The sequence below is a fragment of the Panthera onca genome, chromosome F1 (assembly GCF_046562875.1).
Source record: "Panthera onca isolate mPanOnc1 chromosome F1, mPanOnc1 haplotype 2, whole genome shotgun sequence".
Taxonomy (NCBI): domain Eukaryota; kingdom Metazoa; phylum Chordata; class Mammalia; order Carnivora; family Felidae; genus Panthera; species Panthera onca.
The window spans coordinates 35206516-35228819 of NC_138355.1; the positions used below are offsets into that span (position 1 = coordinate 35206516).

Here is a 22304-nt window from a genome sequence, read left to right on the forward strand (position 1 = left end):
GGGCACCTCCAGGTTGCCTCATGTACCGTCTCCTGCTGTGCCATAACCTACGAATATCTGTGCACTTCCCCACATTTCCCTCTCTTGCACTTGGGCTGGTCATGTGACTGGTTCCGGCCAATGGAATGTGAGCAGAAATACTGTGCGTCACCACTGGCGGGGATATTTAGTACTTGTGTGTCATCCCCATGTGCTCTTCTCCTCCATGATGCCAGGCCAAGAAAGTAAAGAATCAACATAGAAACATTCTAGGTTCTGGAGTCACTGCCTAGAAAAAGCCACTGGACCCACAATGAACTGTGAGAAGAATAAATTTCTATGGGAAAAGATTACTGAGAGTTCAGAACTATCTGACAGAGCAGCTAGTGTTAATTATTCCCACACACCTGCCTTCTCCACCTGGCAAGTTCCTACTTGCGGCTCAAAACTCCAATTCAATTGCCACCTCCTCTGTGAAATCCAGTTTTTGCGGGAAGGTAAGCCACTCCATCCTATGACCTACGGTAAGTCGCTCATGCATCTGGCACAACTACCTCAGTCTGTGGACACATTTCTGTTTGCATGTTCAGCTCCTACATTTATGTGTGCTTCTTTTTTGTAATGTATTCTCAGTGCCTTGGAAGTGGCAAATACCTGAGGCCTCATTTCTGGAAGCAAAGATCGGAGCCTTCTTGTCCATGTGACCAGCAAGTCCCAAGTCAGCATTTTCCCGAGTCACAGTGTCCTTGGCGTCATGCTAGGTACTGTGGTTGGAAGCCAGGAAAGTAGGACACTGTCGCCCACCGCAAGGAGCATGTTTTTTTTCTTGAGACCCTCTGCACCCCATCGGCTCCCATCTTTATTAAAGGACGGCTCCCACTTAAAAAGTACATTGTCTTTTCAGGAACCATCAGCTAAGATAGTTCTCAAAAAGTAAGATCAAAGAGGGGTTTTGTAACGACGAGAGGAAAGCAGAGCAGGGCTCTCTCATGGCCCCTTTGAGCCTGGCTCCCCCAAGCCGCCACGGTTTAGACTTGTGACCTGGCATTCTGGGCTCATGCAGCTGTGCCAGGGTTATTTCTGGTATGAAAAAAGCTGCAGTGGAAGCATCACTGGCTCCTCAGGGACCTGGATGTAGAGACGACAGCCTGGTCATGCAGTCAATCACGTCGTTACCGCCTGGCAAAACTTCCCAGACCAAAGGCACAAAACCATGCCATTGGTCAGGGAAACAGAACAGGGGACCTTGGCTTTTCACACCCGGTAAACTGGCTGGAGTAATGTGCACTGTACTCAGGCCTCATTCTCCCAAGTCTCTCAAGGCCGTGACAGAGCTCTTAGTTCCGGCCTAAGGGCAGTAGGGACCATAAATAAATGATGACCGATTATTAATGCAGTGTTTCCACAGCAACCCCCACAGACCAGCATTTTACCTGCTGGAAGTGTGGCTTGCTGTGGACACTGACACACACCACTTCATGCACATTATATACAAGACTGGCCATGAGTGTTGGCATCCCGGTGTTCAGACAAACACACCTACAACAAAGAGCTGTGGCAAACCCGGGTGCCAAGCCCACAGCTACAGGAGAGCACAGTGGGGCTTCCAGGACCTTGCTGACCAGGATGCTCAGAGCGGTAAATGAAAGGTTAGACTTTTGCAGTATACTGAAGGCTGGGATGATTAGGAAGGAAGATTAGGAAACTTTTTTTTAAATTGTTTTTTATTTGTTTTTGATAGAGAGAGAGAGAGAGAGCATGAGCAGGGGAGGGGCAGAGAGAGACAGAAACACAGAATCCAAAGCAGGCTCCAGGCTCTGAGCTGTCGGCACAGAGCGTGAAGCAGAGCTAGGACTCGTGGACTGTGAGATCACGACCCGAGCCGAAGTCGGACACTTAACCGACTGAACCACCCAGGTGCCCCAGGAAACTTTTTAAAAACCAGAGTATTAATTTAGTAGAAGGCAACAGCAGAGTTTGGGAGAGCTGGGATAATACCTTTTAATGTTAAGTGCCGCATGTAATAGACGAGAGGTACATCGACGTAGGGGCCCCTGAACGTTATGGCTAAACACGGGGAATTGTTTCTGGTTGGTATTTTACGGGTCACATACCACGAACAGAACAATGAACGCCTCCCGCTACACCACACAGATGTACCACAAGGTATGTGGCAACAGCATACGTGGAAAACAAGAAATTGACTGAAAACAGCATTGTCAGGCAACTTACCTTGTATGAAGATCCTGTTCCAGTAGATTTTCCCAACTTGACTGCCCCCAAGAAACACCAGGTTGGACAGGATCAGCATGGAGGTGGAACAAGACGCAAAGGCGGCGTGGAATCGACGGCGGGCTTGTGGGGAGAGGAAGTGAATCTGTGGGGAAAAGGCAGGTGGTGTCTCACTGGAGGGGCACAAAAATAGTGCTGAGGTACCACCAGGCATCTCTAGTACCAGCCCAGGACACCCAGCCCAGAGCCTGAGCTGGGGCAGGACTTAAGCTGCCATAAAAACTTCCATTCCTGTGTCATGCTCACTCCGGTCTAAGAAGTGATGCACCCCCAATTTGTTGCTTCCTACTGCCAAACGGGCTTCCCCTGACACGTGTCACACAAGCACTGAAGCTAGTCAAGATCTGTCCAGAATGAATGTGTCCACACATCCTCTGCATGTGAACTACAGGTATAAGAACTGTTTAAACTGGGCTCCCTTATAACCAGCACAACTCCATGTAACGAGGTCAAGATCAGGGTGATGTTCTGGGCCAGGTAACTTGACTCTGGGAAGCCATCCTGTCAATCTGACCCACTGTGAGGAAGAATCCCATTAAGAGGGCGCAGGGGAATCAGCACAAGCCGACCTCATTCCCGGAATCAGAGCTCAGGGTACACGCCCCACTGAGAGTGAGCCTGCGGCAGCTTCCAAGAGCGGCCGCTTGTCACAGCACCTGAAATACGCAGGAAACAGAGAGGTGGTTTCCAACAATGATGATGATAAAGAATTCTGCTTGTCCATCTGAGGGCTTCATTGCACTTTTTCCTTCCCTTTTAATAACTTCTTGGGGACTGCATCAAGTAAACAGAGCCTTTCTTTCTTGGTACTGACTGTTCTGGTGGTCCTCCTGAGTAAGATGGCAGAGGGCTGTGCCTGGAGTGTGTGAGCGCCATCGACACGTCCACAGGGACTGTTCTTAGGGACTGCATATGCAGAATGAGAACCAGGTGCAGTGCAACAGCAAGGCCAAAGGGCCCCAGGGTTTCTGACAAATACCTCCATCAAATCCAAAGACACAGAAAAAGGAGAGAGCAGAGGGTTTGGAGATCGTTCCTGAATATCTTCCTGAAACCTACATATTTCTGGGATCACTTGCATCCTGATTTCAGCTGTGCTCCAATTACAAATAGAAATCTGAATTAACCAAATTCCTAGTATGAGAAAAGGATTAAGCTGGAGGGTGTCTCTGGAAGGAGGCTTGCTTAGTTCTGGAAAGTCTGTTACGGACTATCTGGGGCCACTGTGTAAGCCTTGGTCAGTGTCTTTTGGAAACCTAGAGAAATCAATTTCTGACCCCCTCTCCTTTTCCTCTCCTGCCAGTTCCAGCTTCTGTTCTATATGCTCAGATACAGCTGCAATCACATGTCACCCCATCCATGGTGTTCTCCAGCATCACCTTGGAGCATGGTTTTACTGCCACCATTATGTCAAAGTAAAGTGTGGTCTTCTCACAGATAAGCTGTGTAGTTGGCACTGAGTCATCTGCTTGGACATCATTGTTCTGGAAAGCTCTCCGATGATGCTGACATGTCCCCAGTTAGAGGCTACCAGACAAGGTGACCTCTAGTCTCTCCCTTGTTCTAAAAGGCCACAAGCATGTATAGAGGACACTGTCAAGTCAGACCAGACAAGAGTTAATTACACAGTATAAAAACAAGGGGCGCCTGGGTGGCTCAGTCAGCTAAGCGTCTGACTTCAACTCAGGTCATGATCTCACATTTCATGGGTTTGAGCCCCATGTTGGACTCTGTGCTGACAGCTCAGAGCCTGGAGCCTGCTTCAGATTCTGTGTCTCCCTCTCTCTCTCTGCCCCTCCCCTACGAGTAGCGCTCTGTATCTCTCTCTCTCAAAAATAAAACATTAAAAATTGTTTTAAAATAGTGATGAAAGAGACATGGGGATGAAATGGGCTTGTAATTCAGCACTCTTCACCTCTGAGAATAGGGAGACATTAATCTACCAGTTTCTGAATTTGAGAGCAGAAGATATTTTCTGTGTATCACTGGCTCCATCGGCAGTAACTAGGGAGGCAGGAGGAGAGGAAGGAGGGAGATAGGGGGGAAATTCAGAATGATAAATTAAGACAATATAGATTACCCTAACTGGCACAAATGTATCCAAATAATTCTCTCCAGGTACAGGACCACTGATAACGTGTTTCATTTCTAAGGGACCCGGTGAGTCAGATGTTCTGGCACTTCTGTTCCAAACCCACCCGTGTCCTCCAACCTTACATCCTGTTAGGGGAATTCAAAGGCTCCATGTAATCTTTTCCATATTAATGTCAATGACACAGAATGCACGTAGATTGGTTAAGCTCAGAGTGGTTCTCCTTTTACAGGAAATGATTACAATTATTAAATAACCAACTGAGAGATACTGAGAGAGGAAACTGCTCTTTGCATTGGGCTTAATTCTAAGCAGGACTGAGGAGCCAGGTGACCCAGTAGGGGGCAAGGACCAGGCTGGTAGGAGGCAGAGGTGTGGGGCAAGGGGCAGAGCAAGGGAGGAGGTGAGGCGGAGAGTGAGTCCTGGAGGCACAGGGCTCCTCATTTCAGCACCTGAAGCTCTGGTTCTAATGGATCTTCCTTTGCTTCTGTGATTATTCAGCTATATGAGTCAATAAATTCCTATTTCTGCTTAGGGAAAAAAAAGTCAAAATAATAGCAAATATGAAAGAGCCTCTGATCTCAGAGACAATGGAGGACAGCTAAAATCTGACAAAATGGGCTACAATTCAATTTTTATAAAGAGTTAATTTTGCAAAAACTAAGCAAGAACATTAAAGGCACAGGCTTTTAGAATCAATACACCAGAAAGATACAAAGGAGAAATCAAGATGCTTATAGGCAGTTGTTGATTACCAAAGTAGGAGACAATAAAGTACATCCAAAAACCTGATTGAACTAATAGCCCCATCCTCTGAACTAACAAAATTAGCCTGGCTGCCCACAAGCAGCAAACTTGACTCAGCATCACTTCTCTGCCCTGTGAATCAGTGGGAGAGCAGAATGAGTGGCACCAGGAATAAAAGAGAGGGCCTGTGCGGATAACCCACGGTTAATAGCAAAGGGGATGTGAATCTCAGCTAGAACCCATCTCTCCTCTTCGGAGTCCCTGAATACACTGCGGGAGGTGACGGTTTAGACACTGTGGATCTCCCTCTACCTTGGGAGCCATCTGGCCTCAGCCCCTGATTTACACTCCAGACCCAAGTTCCATGCTTAGAGGTCCTAAGGAGGAAAGAAGTCACATGGCCAAGGCTGGAAGGGTATATCTGGCCAGCTCCACCAATAAATACGACTTTCTACATCTCTAGGGCCATGGGGTCAACATTCCTACTTTAAACTCTTGATTTCTTTTACACAGTCTCCTTAGATATCCTGTAGCCATTGTTGCCATCACTCCTGTGGTCCTTCACGTCTAGGATACAGGCTATCTGTCCATGTGCAGGGGCCACGCCTCGTATGTTAGTCATGATTCAGGTGCTGAAAAGCCTCCCTGGTAGGAGAGGTCATGTGATGGACTGTGCTCCAAATGGGGAAATAAGCCAGTGTATAGCGAGGAGGCATCAGGTATGAAAATAGGAATTGCCAACTTGGTCAGATAAGGCAATGACTGGTAAACAGAATCTGATTTTAACACAAATGCAACAGGATACACCAGAGCTCTGGTCTGGTCATGGTCTCTTCCCATAGGAAAGATGAGGCTACGGCAATTCAATATCCTGGCAGCAAAAAACTGGGAATGGTTTTCCAATCCCCAGGGGATGGTTAGAACTTGTGGAGCAGCTTTTGGTTGCCCCAAGGTCACAAAATTAAGGCATGAGATGGCAGGGCCCAGGGATAGTAAACATATTACAGTGTGTGAGACAGAACTGTCCTGCCCAGAATGTCAACAGTGTCTCTTGAGCATGGGTGAAATGTTTTCTTCTATGTTCCTTATAAGCCCACTTCCCTCTTGGTCTATGGGGGCACAGAACCTCCCTTCCTGCCTCATTAGGAACGATGCCAAAAACGTTCCCCCTTTCCCCTGGGGCCCAGAGAAAGGCATCCCAGGGCAGGGACAGTGCTCTTCACAGTGCCCCAGTGTGAGGCTCCCCTAACCCACCCACCACCCCCTGGCACCCAACTTGAGAGGAGCCTCCTGTGCCAACCACAGATAGGCATGGTGTGCCACCAGTCCCGAGGCTTCTCTCCCTCACACCCCACAGACCCAGAGGAAAGAAGAAGAATAGAAAGTATCACTTCCTACCCTAGGGTGACCAGTTCTCCCTCAGGGACTCTGGCTTCAATAACAGGTTGAGATGGTTTCTCTCCATGTTAGCATTGATATAACCCACTCTTTAGCAGATCCTGGACTTTGGGCCTGGATACAGCAAGCCCCACAGAACACCTAGAAGCACACACCCAGGGTAGACCTCTAATTCCTCTGCGTGAATTCAGGGTCTCTGATAGAAGAAACAAGACGTGGGGTGTGGGAACACTTTGTAAGGACAGCGTACTTTAAAACTTCCCTCAAAGCACTGCTTTATACTTCCCTCTAAGACACTGACTTCCAAAGGAACTAACCCAAACAAAGTAAACCTTGGGGCAGAACTAAACTGTCAAACTAGTTTGCCTTTCCTCCTGTGAGGTGTCAGCTCCTGTGTTTATTCCTATCTCTATGGAAACTCCTCTCTCTTTTCCAGTCAGCATCCTGTCCCTGGAAATCACAGGACCTGGGCTGGGGCGAACAAGTTGGGTCCTGGGGTGGTGTGGAAACTGGGTCAGAAGTTACTCTCAGAATGTGCACTAGGGTGGGAGGCAGATGGCGCGGTGGGGCTGCAGGCTGCTGTGCGCGGTGGGTCCCACACTCGTCCACAGAGGGGCTGCATGTGGGGCCGAGCTGGGAAGAGGGGACAGGCTGAGCATCTGGGGGAGCAGATGGGCCGGAGGAATGGCTGCTGGAGACTGACAAAGGCTTGGCAAGTGGGACCTGATACTGTTTATTTTTAAATGGGAAGAAGCTAAAAAAAGAAATTGGGTGGGTTTGAGCAGCTGGACACAGTTCTTCCATATAATCACTGAAGTCTTTCATTTTCTAATAAAAATGCTACCCAGAGGGTAAGAGAGGATGCACAAGGAAATGGCATGGGGGATATTGCTGGAGACCAGGGAGAGTAAATGAGGGTAGACACCCCACAGGCTGTAAAGATGAGACCAAAGGTAACAAAGAAACAATCAGAGCTCTTGTGAAAGAGAAGGGTGGCCAGGGCAAAACACTCAGGAAGACCCAAACTCCTGTCCCATCCTGCGCCAACCCACCAGGACACCTCTCCTCTTGCTTCATTGGACAAGGCACTTTGGTCCCTTCCATTCAGAAGTCCATGTTTCATGAGTAACCCCTCTCTCACGCTCCTCCCTGTATGGTGAGTGCTATTCTTCCATCTGCATCACATAAGACCCATGAATACTCTGTGTGTGCTCAGTAATTAGTTATTTAACACCTGCCTCTCTCTTTGCCCTAAATAAGTTACAGAATCTCCTGACTTCCTTAATGTTCCATTCCATCCTTTATCCATGCCAAAGGAATACATGAAGGCACTCAAAAGCAACACCTCCTTCCTTCTTGTAAGTGTACGAAGCTCCAAAATATATCTGGTCAATGAAATGAAAATTTCCAGTATCTACTACTGAGATCTAAGCAATGTATGCTCCTGAGAGAGAATCAAATATTGTGGTGATAAAGACAAAGCCAACTTTGCTTAAATGGACAAGTCACCTGCTCCACAGTTTACATATCCTGCTTGGTTAAAAACAGCACAGCCTACAGTATGGCATCCAAATCCATGCAGCATACGAAGCAATTTCAGGATGCTTTCAAATAGCCAAGCAAACAACAAGCTCTTGGTATAATCAGAGAACTTAAGCCATATTTGAGGGGCTGGAATCCTGCCAAAAGTTCTGGAATGGCCAACAGTACTGTCTCACCCCGTGTTCTTGCTCTTCTACCAACATGGCCATGCTTTTAGTCCTCATGTCTCTGCTCTGGATTGTGCAGAAGCCTCTTTGTTAACTGGCATGCTATACTCTGGCCTTTCCCCCTCTGGTTCATCAGGTACACTGAATATGTCCCTCCATTGCGCAAAATATCTTGGTGGCTCTTTTACTACTTGAGACTAAAATCCAAAGAAGGTCCTTTACAATCAGACCTCATTTTACTTTCCAACCTTGATTCCTGCTAATGACACAGCTCTACTCACTGTTCTTCCAACATGGCACGTACTTTTACAGCTCCGTGCCTTTGCACAAGCTGTTTTCTCTACTGAAAATGTGTCCTCCTAATTCTTTCTTCAAGCTCCAGCTCAGCGTCAGCTCAGGAGACCAACAGCTTTGGACCAGTCCAAATGGTGCTCAGGTTCTGGGCCCACTTTTTAACTGCACTGCTCCGGGCAAGCTCAGACTCCTAGTTCACAGTTGGTATTTGATAAACATAGGCTACTCTAACCCTGTCAGAGTCAGTCACCCCTTTTCTGTGTTTCTGTAACCCAGGGGATAGATAGTATCAATCTATATGCTTTAGCTATACAATTTCTGATACAAAAACAAATTCACTATGTGATGACCTTAAGCTATATTGCTAAGTAGGAGAAACTATTCCCTTTTTGCAAAGGAGAAACTAGAAGGGCATAGACTTTAAGTAACAGGTCCTCGGTCATACACTGGTAAGTAGAGTAGTAAGGATAGTACAGGGATTCACACATTCCTCTAACTCAAATGTCTTCATGCTGCCTGCTATATTGTGCAAATTTATGTCTGTGTAGCACTGTGTGTCCCTCCCCTAGAATGGAATCTTCAAGATATTTGTCCCTTCAGTGCCAAATACAAAGTAGATCTTCAAGAAGTGTTTTTTTCCTTGAAATACTTCAAATACGTCAAAAACTAGTACTTAGTTATGCATGTGTTCCTTAAGCAATGGTTGATAGATACTCACCAAGTGTCAATTTCAGGAGCTCAATATTTTCAAGAACAATATGGCTTAAAATAACACTGGAAGTTAAAAAAGTAATTGGAATTCACCATTAGAGTAGGAGATTTAACATATCCCCTCAGAAAATGACACCTAAAAGATCAAAAGTAAGAATATAAAATAGCTGAATAAAAATTAATAGGCCTAGCACCCAAACTGGAAAGGAAGAAGCAAAACTTATCTCTGATTGCAAACGAAATGATTTTATATGTAGAAAGAACTAAAGATTTTATATACATAAAAAAACCCCCAAACTGTTACAACTAATGAAAAAAAATTCGGCAAAGATTCAAGACAAAAATCAACATGCAAAAATCGGCTGCACTTCTATACACTAACAATAAACCATCTGAAAAGCAGATTAGGAAAAGAATTCCATTTACGATAGCATCAAAAAGAAAAAAATACTTAGGAATAAATTTAACTAAGGAGGGAAAAGACTTATATACTGACAACTACAAAACACTTCAAGAAGAAACAGACATCCATATTCATAGATTGGAATATTTAAGATTATTAAGACGACAACACCACCCAAAGCTATCTACAGATTCAAGGCAATCCCTATCAAAACCCCAGTGATGTTTTTTTTTTTTTCAAAAAACAGAAAAACTCATCTTAAAATTAAGATGGAATCTCAAGGGAACCTAAATAAGCAAAACAATCTTAGAAGAGGAGAGGCTATCAAGGTGGCGACACAAGAGGTTCCTCCCCTTCCCTCCTTCTGTGGCTGCACTGAATGCACAGCTATACATTCTGTAAATGGAGCAATTTACACTGAAAGAAATCCAGAAACTGGCAGAGAAACTCCTACCCATCAGGTAAATGAGAAAATACCCACATCTTAACAGGCAGACAAGGCTGAGACATACTCTTGCCATAAACCCCACCCCCCACAAAGCATCCTACAATTGGGAGAAAAACCCTAATTCCCAGCTTATCCCTGAGGAACAAAGATTCTGAACCCCACATCTAGCACCCCAAATTTTAAGACTCCCATTGCAGGAACAGGCAATTAGCTCTGAAAACCAATGGTGCCTGTGTTCATAAGACCCCCAAGACGAGCAAACAAAGAAGCAGTCTTGAGGGGCACATGAGCACTTGTCACAGCTCTCTCCCCAGAGTCACCACGAAGAGAGCAAGCAAAAATCTCCCAGTCTTTCTCTGAAAGAGGTCTACGGCATAGTTTAAAATTTTCTGCCTGAGAGTCAGACTGCTCATTTAGCACACATCTAAAGAATGTCTGTGATCCTCCCAGGTCACTGGGAAGCTGGTGGACACCTCCCCCACCTTTTCCCTCCAGCTCACTCCAAGTTGCCAGTATCTCCCTGGAAGGAGCTTGAATTACACCTGCATGCCAGCTTTTGCAGCTGCTGTCCAAGGAACAGGTCCCCCAATGGCCTAGCTCTGGTGGCCACTGAGGCTTCCATTCACAAGTCCCATAGGACTGCAGCAACCAAAGAAGCAGTTCCTAACAGGCACAGGAGCACTCTCCTGAGACCACACACCAAGTCTTGGCACAGACTGAGCAGGCAAAAGTTCCCATCTCCCAGTTTTTCCTCGGAAACAGGTTTAAATATGTTCTCTCCCAGCTGATGATTGAGGGTCTAGATTCTAATCATACTGCATCAAGGTACTGATTGTGACCCTCCCCTAGGGCACACTAACAGGTCTTAGCACATCTTCAGCTAAGAAGGCCATTAAGAATGAAGAAGGTAACTTGACCTTGGACAATCACAAAGGTTTGAGAAAAAAATTAGAAGCTCAGGCCAGGCTGACTGACATGGTTCAACTTCTACACAAGACAACTCTGTCCAGATTAGGAGACATGGTAATTTTATCTAATGCAAAGAAACCATTACAGAGAGTAAAAAATATATATATATAAAGAAACAGAGGAATATGTTCCAAACAGAAAACGAAGATAAATCTTCAGGAACAGATCTTAATGAAATGAAAATAAGTGATTTTTATTTGACTGAAAGTTTAAAATAACAGTCATTACAACACTCACCAAAGCCAGGAGAGTAATGTATAAACAAAATGAGAATTTCAGCAATGTATAAATGTATAATTTATCACAATGAAAGAATTATTAGGCCTGTCTAATAGAAAGATACATAGAACAATGAATACACGCAATTTTCATATACAAATGGACCATAATCAAACTGAATATGAACTAAGCCAGGAAAGGAACCCAAATATATTCTAAAAAGTTATCATGAAGGCTATGCTCACCAACAATGGAATAAAATAAATCAGCAACAACAAAAATTTATAGAACTTAACACATTAGTAAATTTTTAAAAAATTTTCATTGATTTAAACCAAACACTTTTGGGTTGGAAGATGGCGGCATAGGAGGACGCTGGGCTCACCGCGCGTCCTGCTGATCACTTAGATTCCACCTACACCTGCCTAAAGAACCCAGAAAACCGCCAGAGGATTAGCAGAAGGGAGTCTCCGGAGCCAAGCGCAGACGAGAGGCCCACGGAAGAGGGTAGGAAGGGCAGCGAGGCGGTGCGCGCTCCACAGACTGGCGGGAGGGAGCCGGGGCGGAGGGGCGGCTCGCCAGCCAAGCAGAGCCCCCGAGTCTGGCTGGCAAAAGCGGAGGGGCCGGACGGACTGTGTTCCGACAGCAAGCGCGACTTAGCGTCTGGGAGGTCATAAGTTAACAGCTCTGCTCAGAAAGCGGGAAGGCTGGAGGACAAAGGGAGGGAGAGTTGCTGAGCCCCCCGGATGACAGACCTCAGCTTGGCAGGGAACAAAGGCGCTCGCCAGCGCCATCTCCCCCGCCCATCCCCCAGCCACAATCCCAAAGGGAACCAGTTCCGGCCAGGGAACTTGCTCACTCCGCGCAAACACCCAACTCTGTGCTTCTGCGGAGCCAAACCTCCGGCAGCGGATCTGACTCCCTCCCGCTGCCACAGGGCTCCTCCTGAAGTGGATCACCTAAGGAGAAGCGAGCTAAGCCTGCCCCTCCTGCCACCGTGCACCTTGCCTACCCACCCCAGCTAATACGCCAGATCCCCAGCACCACAAGCCTGGCAGTGTGCAAGTAGCCCAGACGGGCCACGCCACCCCACAGTGAATCCTGCCCCTAGGAGAGGGGAAGAGAAGGCACACACCAGTCTGACTGTGGCCCCAGCGGTGGGCTGGGGGCAGACATCAGGTCTGACTGCGGCCCCGCCCATCAACTCCAGTTATACACCACAGCACAGGGGAAGTGCCCTGCAGGTCCGCACCACTCCAGGGACTATCCAAATGACCAAACGGAAGAATTCCCCTCAGAAGAATCTCCAGGAAATAACAACAGCTAATGAACTGATCAAAAAGGATTTAAATAATATAACAGAAAGTGAATTTAGAATAATAGTCATAAAATTAATCGCTGGGCTTGAAAACAGTATAGAGGACAGCAGAGAATCTCTTGCTACAGAGATCAAGGGACTAAGGAACAGTCACGAGGAGCTGAAAAACGCTTTAAACGAAATGCAAAACAAAATGGAAACCATGACGGCTCGGCTTGAAGAGGCAGAGGAGAGAATGGGTGAACTAGAAGATAAAGTTATGGAAAAAGAGGAAGCTGAGAAAAAGAGAGATAAAAAAAAATCCAGGAGTATGAGGGGAAAATTAGAGAACTAAGTGATACACTAAAAAGAAATAATATACGCATAATTGGTATCCCAGAGGAGGAAGAGAGAGGGAAAGGTGTTGAAGGGGTACTTGAAGAAATAATAGCTGAGAACTTCCCTGAACTGGGGAAGGAAAAAGGCATTGAAATCCAAGAGGCACAGAGAACTCCCTTCAGACGTAACTTGAATCAATCTTCTGCACGACATATCATAGTGAAACTGGCAAAATACAAGGATAAAGAGAAAATTCTGAAAGCAGCAAGGGATAAACGTGCCCTCACATATAAAGGGAGACCTATAAGACTCGTGACTGATCTCTCTTTTGAAACTTGGCAGGCCAGAAAGGCTTGGCACGATATCTACAGTGTGCTAAACAGAAAAAATATGCAGCCGAGAATCCTTTATCCAGCGAGTCTGTCATTTAGAATAGAAGGAGAGATAAAGGTCTTCCCAAACAAACAAAAACTGAAGGAATTTGTCACCACTAAACCAGCCCTACAAGAGATCCTAAGGGGGATCCTGTGAGACAAAGTACCAGAGACATCGCTACAAGCATAAAACATACAGACATCACAATGACTCTAAACCCGTATCTTTCTATAATAACACTGAATGTAAATGGATTAAATGCGCCAACCAAAAGACATAGGGTATCAGAATGGATAAAAAAACAAGACCCATCTATTTGCTGTCTACAAGAGACTCATTTTAGATCTGAGGACACCTTTAGATTGAGAGTGAGGGGATGGAGAACTATTTATCATGCTACTGGAAGCCAAAAGAAAGCTGGAGTAGCCATACTTATATCAGACAAACTAGACTGTAAATTAAAGGCCGTAACAAGAGATGAAGAAGGACATTATATAATAATTACAGGGTCTATCCATCAGGAAGAGCTAACAATTATAAATGTCTATGCGCCGAATACCGGAGCCCCCAGATATATAAAACAACTACTCATAAACATAAGCAACCTTATTGATAAGAATGTGGTAATTGCAGGGGACTTTAACACTCCACTTACAGAAATGGACAGATCATCTAGACACACGGTCAATAAAGAAACAAGGGCCCTGAATGATACATTGGATCAGATGGACTTGACAGATATATTTAGAACTCTGCATCCCAAAGCAACAGACGAGTGCACATGGAACATTCTCCAAGATAGATCATATACTGGGTCACAAAACAGCCCTTCATAAGTTTACAAGAATTGAAATTATACCATGCATACTTTCAGACCACAATGCTATGAAGCTTGAAATGAACCACAGGAAAAAATCTGTAAAACCTCCAAAAGCATGGAGGTTAAAGAACACCCTACTAAAGAATGAGTGGGTCAACCAGGCAATTAGAGAAGAAATTAAAAAATATATGGAAACAAACGAAAATGAAAATACAATAATCCAGACGCTTTGGGATGCGGCGAAGGCAGTCCTGAGAGGAAAATACGCTGCAATCCAGGCCTATCTCCAGAAACAAGAAAAATCCCAAATACAAAATCTAACAGCACACCTAAAGGAAATAGAAGCAGAACAGCAAAGGCGGACTAAACCCAGCAGAAGAAGAGAAATAACAAAGATCAGAGCAGAAATAAACAATATAGAATCTAAAAAAAACGGTAGAGCAGATCAACGAAACCAAGAGTTGGTTTTTTGAAAAAATAAACAAAATTGACAAACCTCTAGCCAGGCTTCTCAAAAAGAAAAGGGAGATGACCCAAATAGATAAAATCATGAATGAAAATGGAATTATCACAACCAATCCCTCAGAGATACAAACAATTATCAGGGAATACTATGAAAAATTATATGCCAACAAATTGGACAACCTGGAAGAAATGGACAAATTTCTAAACACCCACACTCTTCCAAAACTCAATCAGGAGGAAATAGAAAGCTTGAACAGACCCATAACCAGCAAAGAAATTGAATCGGTTATCAAAAATCTCCCAACAAATAAGAGTCCAGGACCAGATGGCTTCCCAGGGGAGTTCTACCAGATGTTTAAAGCAGAGATAATACCTATCCTTCTCAAGCTATTCCAAGAAATAGAAAGGGAAGGAAAACTTCCAGACTCATTCTATGAAGCCAGTATTACTTTGATTCCTAAACCAGAGACCCAGTAAAAAAAGAGAACTACAGGCCAATATCCCTGATGAACATGGATGCAAAAATTCTCAATAAGATACTAGCAAATCGAATTCAACGGCATATAAAAAGAATTATTCACCATGATCAAGTGGGATTCATTCCTGGGATGCAGGGCTGGTTCAACATTCGCAAATCGATCAACGTGATACATCACATTAATAAAAAAAAAAGAGAAGAACCATATGATCCTGTCAATCGATGCAGAAAAGGCCTTTGACAAAACCCAGCACACTTTCTTAATAAAAACCCTTGAGAAAGTCGGGATAGAAGGAACATACTTACACATCATAAAAGCCATTTATGAAAAGCCCACAGCTAACATCATTCTCAATGGGGAAAAACTGAGAGCTTTTTCCCTGAGATCAGGAACACGACAGGGATGTCCACTCTCACCGCTGTTGTTTAACATAGTGTTGGAAGTTCTAGCATCAGCAATCAGACAACAAAAGGAAATCAAAGGCATCAAAATTGGCAAAGATGAAGTCAAGCTTTCGCTTTTTGCAGATGACATGATATTATACATGGAAAATCCGATAGACTCCACCAAAAGTCTGCTAGAACTGATACATGAATTCAGCAAAGTTGCAGGATACAAAATCAATGTACAGAAATCAGTTGCATTCTTATACACTAACAATGAAGCAACCGAAAGACAAATAAAGAAACTGATCCCATTCACAATTGCACCAAGAAGCATAAAATACCTAGGAATAAATCTAACCAAAGATGTAAAAGATCTGTATGCTGAAAACTATAGAAAGCTTATGAAGGTAATTGAAGAAGATATAAAGAAATGGAAAGACATTCCCTGCTCATGGATTGGAAGAATAAATATTGTCAAAATGTCAATACTACCCAAAGCTATCTACACATTCAATGCAATCCCAATCAAAATTGCACCAGCATTCTTCTCGAAACTAGAACAAGCAATCCTAAAATTCATATGGAACCACAAAAGGCCCTGAATAGCCAAAGTACTTTTGAAGAAGAAGACCAAAGCAGGAGGCATCACAATCCCGGACTTTAGCCTCTACTACAAAGCTGTAATCATCAAGACAGCATGGTATCGGCACAAAAACAGACATATAGACCAATGGAATAGAATAGAAACCCCAGAACTAGACCCACAAACGTATGGCCAACTCATCTTTGACAAAGCAGGAAAGAACATCCAATGCAAAAAAGACAGTCTCTTTAACAAATGGTGCTGGGAGAACTGGACAGCAACATGCAGAAGGTTGAAACTAGACCACTTTCTCACACCATTCACAAAAATAAACTCAAAATGGATAAAGGACCTGAATGTGAGACAGGAAACCATCAAAACCCTAGAGGAGAAAGCAGGAAAAGACCTCTCTGACCTCAGCCGTAGCAATCTCTCACTCGGCACATCCCCAAAGGCAAGGGAATTAAAAGCAAAAATGAATTACTGGGACCTTATGAAGATAAAAAGCTTCTGCACAGCAAAGGAAACAACCAACAAAACTAAAAGGCAACCAACGGAATGGGAAAAGATATTTGCAAATGACATATCGGACAAAGGGCCAGTATCCAAAATCTATAAAGAGCTCACCAAACTCCACACCCGAAAAACAAATAACCCAGTGAAGAAATGGGCAGAAAACATGAATAGACACTTCTCTAAAGAAGACATCCGGATGGCTAACAGGCACATGGAAAGATGTTCACCGTCGCTCCTTATCAGGGAAATACAAATCAAAACCACACTCAGATACCACCTCACGCCAGTCAGAGTGGCCAAAATGAACAAATCAGGAGACTATAGATGCTGGAGAGGATGTGGAGAAACAGGAGCCCTCTTGCACTGTTGGTGGGAATGCAAATTGGTGCAGCCACTCTGGAAAGCAGTGGGGAGGTTCCTCAGAAAATTAAAAATAGACCTACCCTATGACCCAGCAATAGCACTGCTAGGAATTTACCCAAGGGATACAGGAGTACTGAGGCATAGGGGCACTTGTACCCCAATGTTTATAGCAGCACTCTCAACAATAGCCAAATTATGGAAAGAGCCTAAATGTCCATCAACTGATGAATGGATAAAGAAATTGTGGTTTACATACACAATGGAATACTACGTGGCAATGAGAAAAAATGAAATATGGCCTTTTGTAGCAACGTGGATGGAACTGGAGAGTGTGATGCTAAGTGAAATAAGCCATACAGAGAAAGACAGATACCATATGGTTTCACTCTTATGTGGATCCTGAGAAACATAACAGAAACCCATGGGGGAGGGGAAGGAAAAAAAAAAAAAAAAAAAGGAGGTTAGAGTGGGAGAGAGCCAAAGCATAAGAGACTGTTAAAAACGGAGAACAAACTGAGGGTTGATGGGGGGTGGGAGGGAGGGGAGGGTGGGTGATGGGTATTGAGGAGGGCACCTTTTGGGATGAGCACTGGGTGTTGTATGGAAACCAATTTGACAATAAACTTCATATGTTGAAAAAAAAATTTAAAAAAAAATAAATAAAAAAATAAACCAAACACTTTTATTGAAATAATAATAAAATGAATAAACGTTGGCAAGTATGATGAATTAAGAAAACAAGGCCAAATAAACAACAAGAGATAATAATATATAGGAGATTTAAAACTCTTTGGAGATTATATAGCAATATATTTGGTAACGTAGCTGAGAAACACAGTATCTAGAAAATATAAATTGCCTAAAATTCTCAAAGAAAAAGTAGAAAGCCTGAGAAAGCATAACCACAGAAGAACTGAAATAGTGGTCAAAGCTCTACACTTAAAGAAAAATTGGCCAAATGATCTTAATGAGCAAGTTCTACCATAAGGTCAAGGAAAAGACAATTTCCGGAAACTGTTTCAGAGGATTGAAAATCATGGGAAGCTTCTACTTATTTCATGGTGCTAGTATAACCCTGATACTAAAGTCATAAAAAGCCAACATGGGGAAATAAAATCATGAGTTAATCTTTCTTATACACAGTGCCTTAAAAATTCTAAATTAAATACCTGTAAATTGAATACAGAAGTGATTAAAAGAATACTCGCAATTGAGTAGGATTTATCCCAGGAATGGAAGGAGGATTCAGTATTAAAAACATTAGAAATTTATGAGATTAAATAATTAAAGGAGGATAATCTTATGATCACTCCATAGATGCTAATAAAATATTAAGTAAAATTGCACACTCATTCATGATTTTTTAAAAAAACCAACTAGTAAAAGAAAAGAGGAAGCTTCTTTAAGTTGATAAAGAAGATATGTCAAAACCCAGAGCAGGTATTCCCTCCCACTAGCTTTAAGAAAAAGACATTTTCCCTTCTGTCACTCAAAACCACGCTGAAAGTCTCCATCAGTACCACAAGACAATTAAATGCAGCAAGAGTTAAATTTGTTGGCAAGGACAAACTGTCATTATTTGTAGATGATATGATCATCTATTTAGAAAAATCAAAAGAAACAACTGGCAAATTAATAGAGGCAACAAAAGATTTAAACAAGAAAGAAGCAAAATTATCAACTCAAAACAAAAATCAATACCTTTCTTATATCAAAGCAATAATCCGCAAAGAAGTGCCCAAGACTTCTGAGGAGAAATGATAAATCATTATGTAATAACCTTAGGGAAGACTTGAATAAATAACTATTCATGATTGAAAATTCAGAGTCAATATCACAGACATGCAAACGCTACCCAAATTAAGCTACAATTCATTGCAAACCTAACAAATTCAGATATAAATACCAATGTCAGGAATCAAGACATAGCATAGAACTCTAGCATTTAAAATAGGAAGAATCAAGTAGATCAATACAATAGAATGGAGCCCTAAAACGAACCCATGTATACTTGGATATTGACTATATATTAAAGGTGATCTTTCAAACAGGTAGGGAGAGTATGGACCATTGAATAAAATAGTTTTTTTAAGTCATTTATTTTTGAGAGAGAGACAGAGAGAGCGAGTGGGGGGGGGGGGGGGGGGGGGGGAGGGAGGGAGGGAGGGAGGGAGGGAGAGAGAGAGAGAGAGAGAGAGAGAGAGAGAGAGAGAGAATCCGCACTGTCAGCACAGAGTCCCACGTAGGGCTTGAATTCACAAACCATGAGATCATGACCTAAGCTGAAACCAAGAGTCAGATGCTTAACCAACTGAGCCACCCAGGTGCCCCAGAATAAAACAGTTTTAAGATATAAAAACCATTCTTAGTTGCAGGCCATACAAAAACAGGCAGTAGACCAGATTTGGCCCATGGGCCATCATTTGCCAACTCCTGTTCTATTCTATTCTTGGTTCCTGCCCTAAAGGAATACTTACATATATGTACAAGGAGGCATAAATAGGCATCTCTACAGCAGCTGCATTTGCAAAAGAGAAAAATTAGAAGCAACCTAAAATTTCAGCAACAGAAGAATGGCTAAAAAACATTATATATCCATACCATGTCCAGTCATGCCAATCCACATACACTAATATAGAAACAGCCTCAAAATAACACCATGAGGAGGGGGAAAAAAGCACATATTTTAGAATATTTATCCATTTATTAAACCACACACACACACACACACACACACACACACACACACACACACACAGCAGTAAAGGTATGGAAAGCTATACTCCAACCTGACAATAATGGTTACCTCTCATGGGAGAGCAAAGTGAGTAAGGTGTGTTTGCTGGGGTCAGAGGAATTATTGTCTTAGGGGGCTTCAGTCTTATCTGTATTTTTGACTTCATAAATTAAAAAGAATAAAAGAATTTAAAAAAGGAAGTCTAGGAATCTTTCTGCTTAATGACCTTAGACCCTGGCTACCTCCCCTAAGTATGGAGTCAAGGCATGTGGGTGAGAAGACAGAAGCTAGATGACTGTCACCCCCCAGTTATGACTGCTCATGGCTGGGGCCTCCCTCTCCAGGTAGCACTAAGATCCCTTGGGACTATTAAAGAAGCCTAAAATGTGACAGTTGTGGCCTCAGCTATATCCTGTTCAAACACAAAAGCAACAGCTTAGGGCAACTCCCATTTTTAAGCAAACTTGGTATTTTAAAATCTAAAACTGACAAACAGGTAAAGCATTCCAAAATGATTCAGCCAACAGCACAGAAAACTGTTCTAGGACATCCAGTTAAACACAGGAGATGAGAGATCTTTGCTCCCTCCAAAACCCCATTAAAAAGCAAGTAAGCATTTGATGGGGCACCTGGGTGGCTCAGTCAGTTAAGAATCTGACTTTGGCTCAGGTCATGATCTTACAGTCTGTGGGTTCAAGCCCTGCATCAGGCTCTGTGCTGACAGCTCAGAGCCTGGAGCTACTTCAGACTCTGTGTCTCCCTCTCTCTCTGTCCCTCCCCCGTGCGTGCTCGCTCACTCTCTCTCTCAAAGATTAATAAACATTATTTTTTTTTAAAAGCAAGTCAACATTTGAAAAGGTATAGACTCACAGGCAAGGAATGGAATAGAAGTGAAAAGCAAGTGGGCAAAATGAACCCATTTTTACAAGACAGAAAACAGATGGAGGAATTAGCAGCACTGAGACACCTAGATAGTAGATGTCAGAGGAGAAAGTCATTCCTACACCAGATCCCCAGAAGGCCTAGCCATTAGAGGCACCATGTGCCACAGACGGCAACAGTAAACCACGGAGACAAGAAAACAGAGAGGTTGGCTAAAAATCTTGGTAATGTAGGGCATGTGGGTGGCTCAACTGGTTATGGTCTCACAGTTAGGGAGTTCGAGCCCCACGTCAGGCTCTGTGCCGACAGCGCAGAGCCTGGAGACTACTTTGAATTCTGTGTCTCCCTCTCTCTGTGCCCCTCCCCTGCTTGCCCTCTTCTTTCTCTCTCTCTCTCTCTCTCTCTCTCTCTCTCAAAAATAAACAAATATTTAAAAATATCTTTAAAAAATCTGGGTAATGAGGGGCGCCTGGGTGGCTTGGTCGGTTAAGCGTCCGACTTCGGCTCAGGTCATGATCTCATGGTCCGTGAGTTCGAGCCCCGTGTCGGGCTCTGTGCTGACAGCTCAGAGCCTGGAGCCTGTTTCAGATTCTGTGTCTCCCTCTCTCTCTCTGCTCCTCCCCTGTTCATGCTCTGTCTCTGTCTCAAAAATAAATAAACGTTAAAAAAAAAAAAGAATAAAAATCTGGGTAATGAGCATACAGACCCTGGGGCTTCCTTCTTTCTCTGCCCCCCACTCCCCATGACGAAGGCGATGATGAGAAATTTTTTTTGTGAATAAATTGTATCAGAGTGACTCTAAACTCAGGGACAACGGGTACGGTGGCATTTCAGAATGCCAAAGATATTTTCATTAAGTTTCTCAAGAGAAAAACAGATTACATATAAAGAATCAAAAATCAAAATGGCATTTCTCAACAGTAAAGCTAAAAACTAGAAGACAAATTACATCTTCCAAATTTTCAAGAGAAATTACCTTTCAACCTTAAAATTCAGTGCTCAGACAATCAATCAAATGTGAGAATAGAATAAAGACAGTTTGGGAAATGCAAGTCTCAAAAAAATTTATTATCCATGGTCCTTTTCTAAAGGCCCTTCTACTAGGTCTAGTAGAAGTAGTCCTTGTACTGAAGGACGTGCTCCACCAAATCAAAGGGAGGAGAAAACAAGGGGATGTGGGGTCCAAGACCCAGGGATTCAGCCCGGGAAAGAGGAGGAGGAAAGTGTCAGGACACAGACTGTACAGTCCATCTAAAGAGATATGATCCAGATGGGACAGAGGATGGAAGGGCCCAGGAGAGGTTCTCCGGGAAAAGAAGAGAGCTGACAGATTGCCAAATACATCTGACCACACGGAAATGACTATTCTGAGGGATTTTTCCATTTTACTGGGGAGTTTGCAAAGAAGTGGTGATAGTAACCTGCCAATGAAACAAAAAGAGGCAAGGTGATTCTTAATCTGAGGTGGGCAAACAGTGGGCTAAAAAGGAAATTCAATTATAGCATATTAACTGGCGTGGCAGTAAGCCACACTTAACATGGTGGTAACGTGAACATCGAGTGCTGATGGAACCAAACACAGAGCTACTACCATATTGGAGGGAGAATAGGCAGTAGGTCTCAGATGCTAAAACCTCATGTAGAAAGCAGCTAATATTTATAATTCTTAAGGGAAGAAATAAGAGAATATACTTTAGAAAGGCAGAAGTAAATGTCAGAAACAACTGAAGTGAATTGGAAGTTGTTGCTGATGAGAAGGATGTATGAGCAGAATGGAGACCAAAGATTCATTTACCTCAAG

The 22304-nt window shown here is 43.4% G+C and overlaps 1 protein-coding gene across 5 annotated transcripts in view; it reads right to left on the minus strand.

The window, feature by feature from the left end:
• HHAT (hedgehog acyltransferase) overlaps positions 1-22304 on the minus strand; it is a 325652-nt gene that overhangs the window by 55686 nt on the left and 247662 nt on the right. For 4 of the 5 annotated variants that reach the window (XM_078441116.2, XM_078441115.2, XM_078441118.2 and 1 more), the window contains one exon: positions 2212-2356. The exons of the other annotated variant lie outside the window; for it this stretch is intronic. In XM_078441116.2, coding sequence (XP_078297242.1) covers positions 2212-2356 — 145 coding nt within the window. The remainder of the gene's footprint in view (positions 1-2211; positions 2357-22304) is intronic. 5 annotated transcript variants of the gene reach the window in all.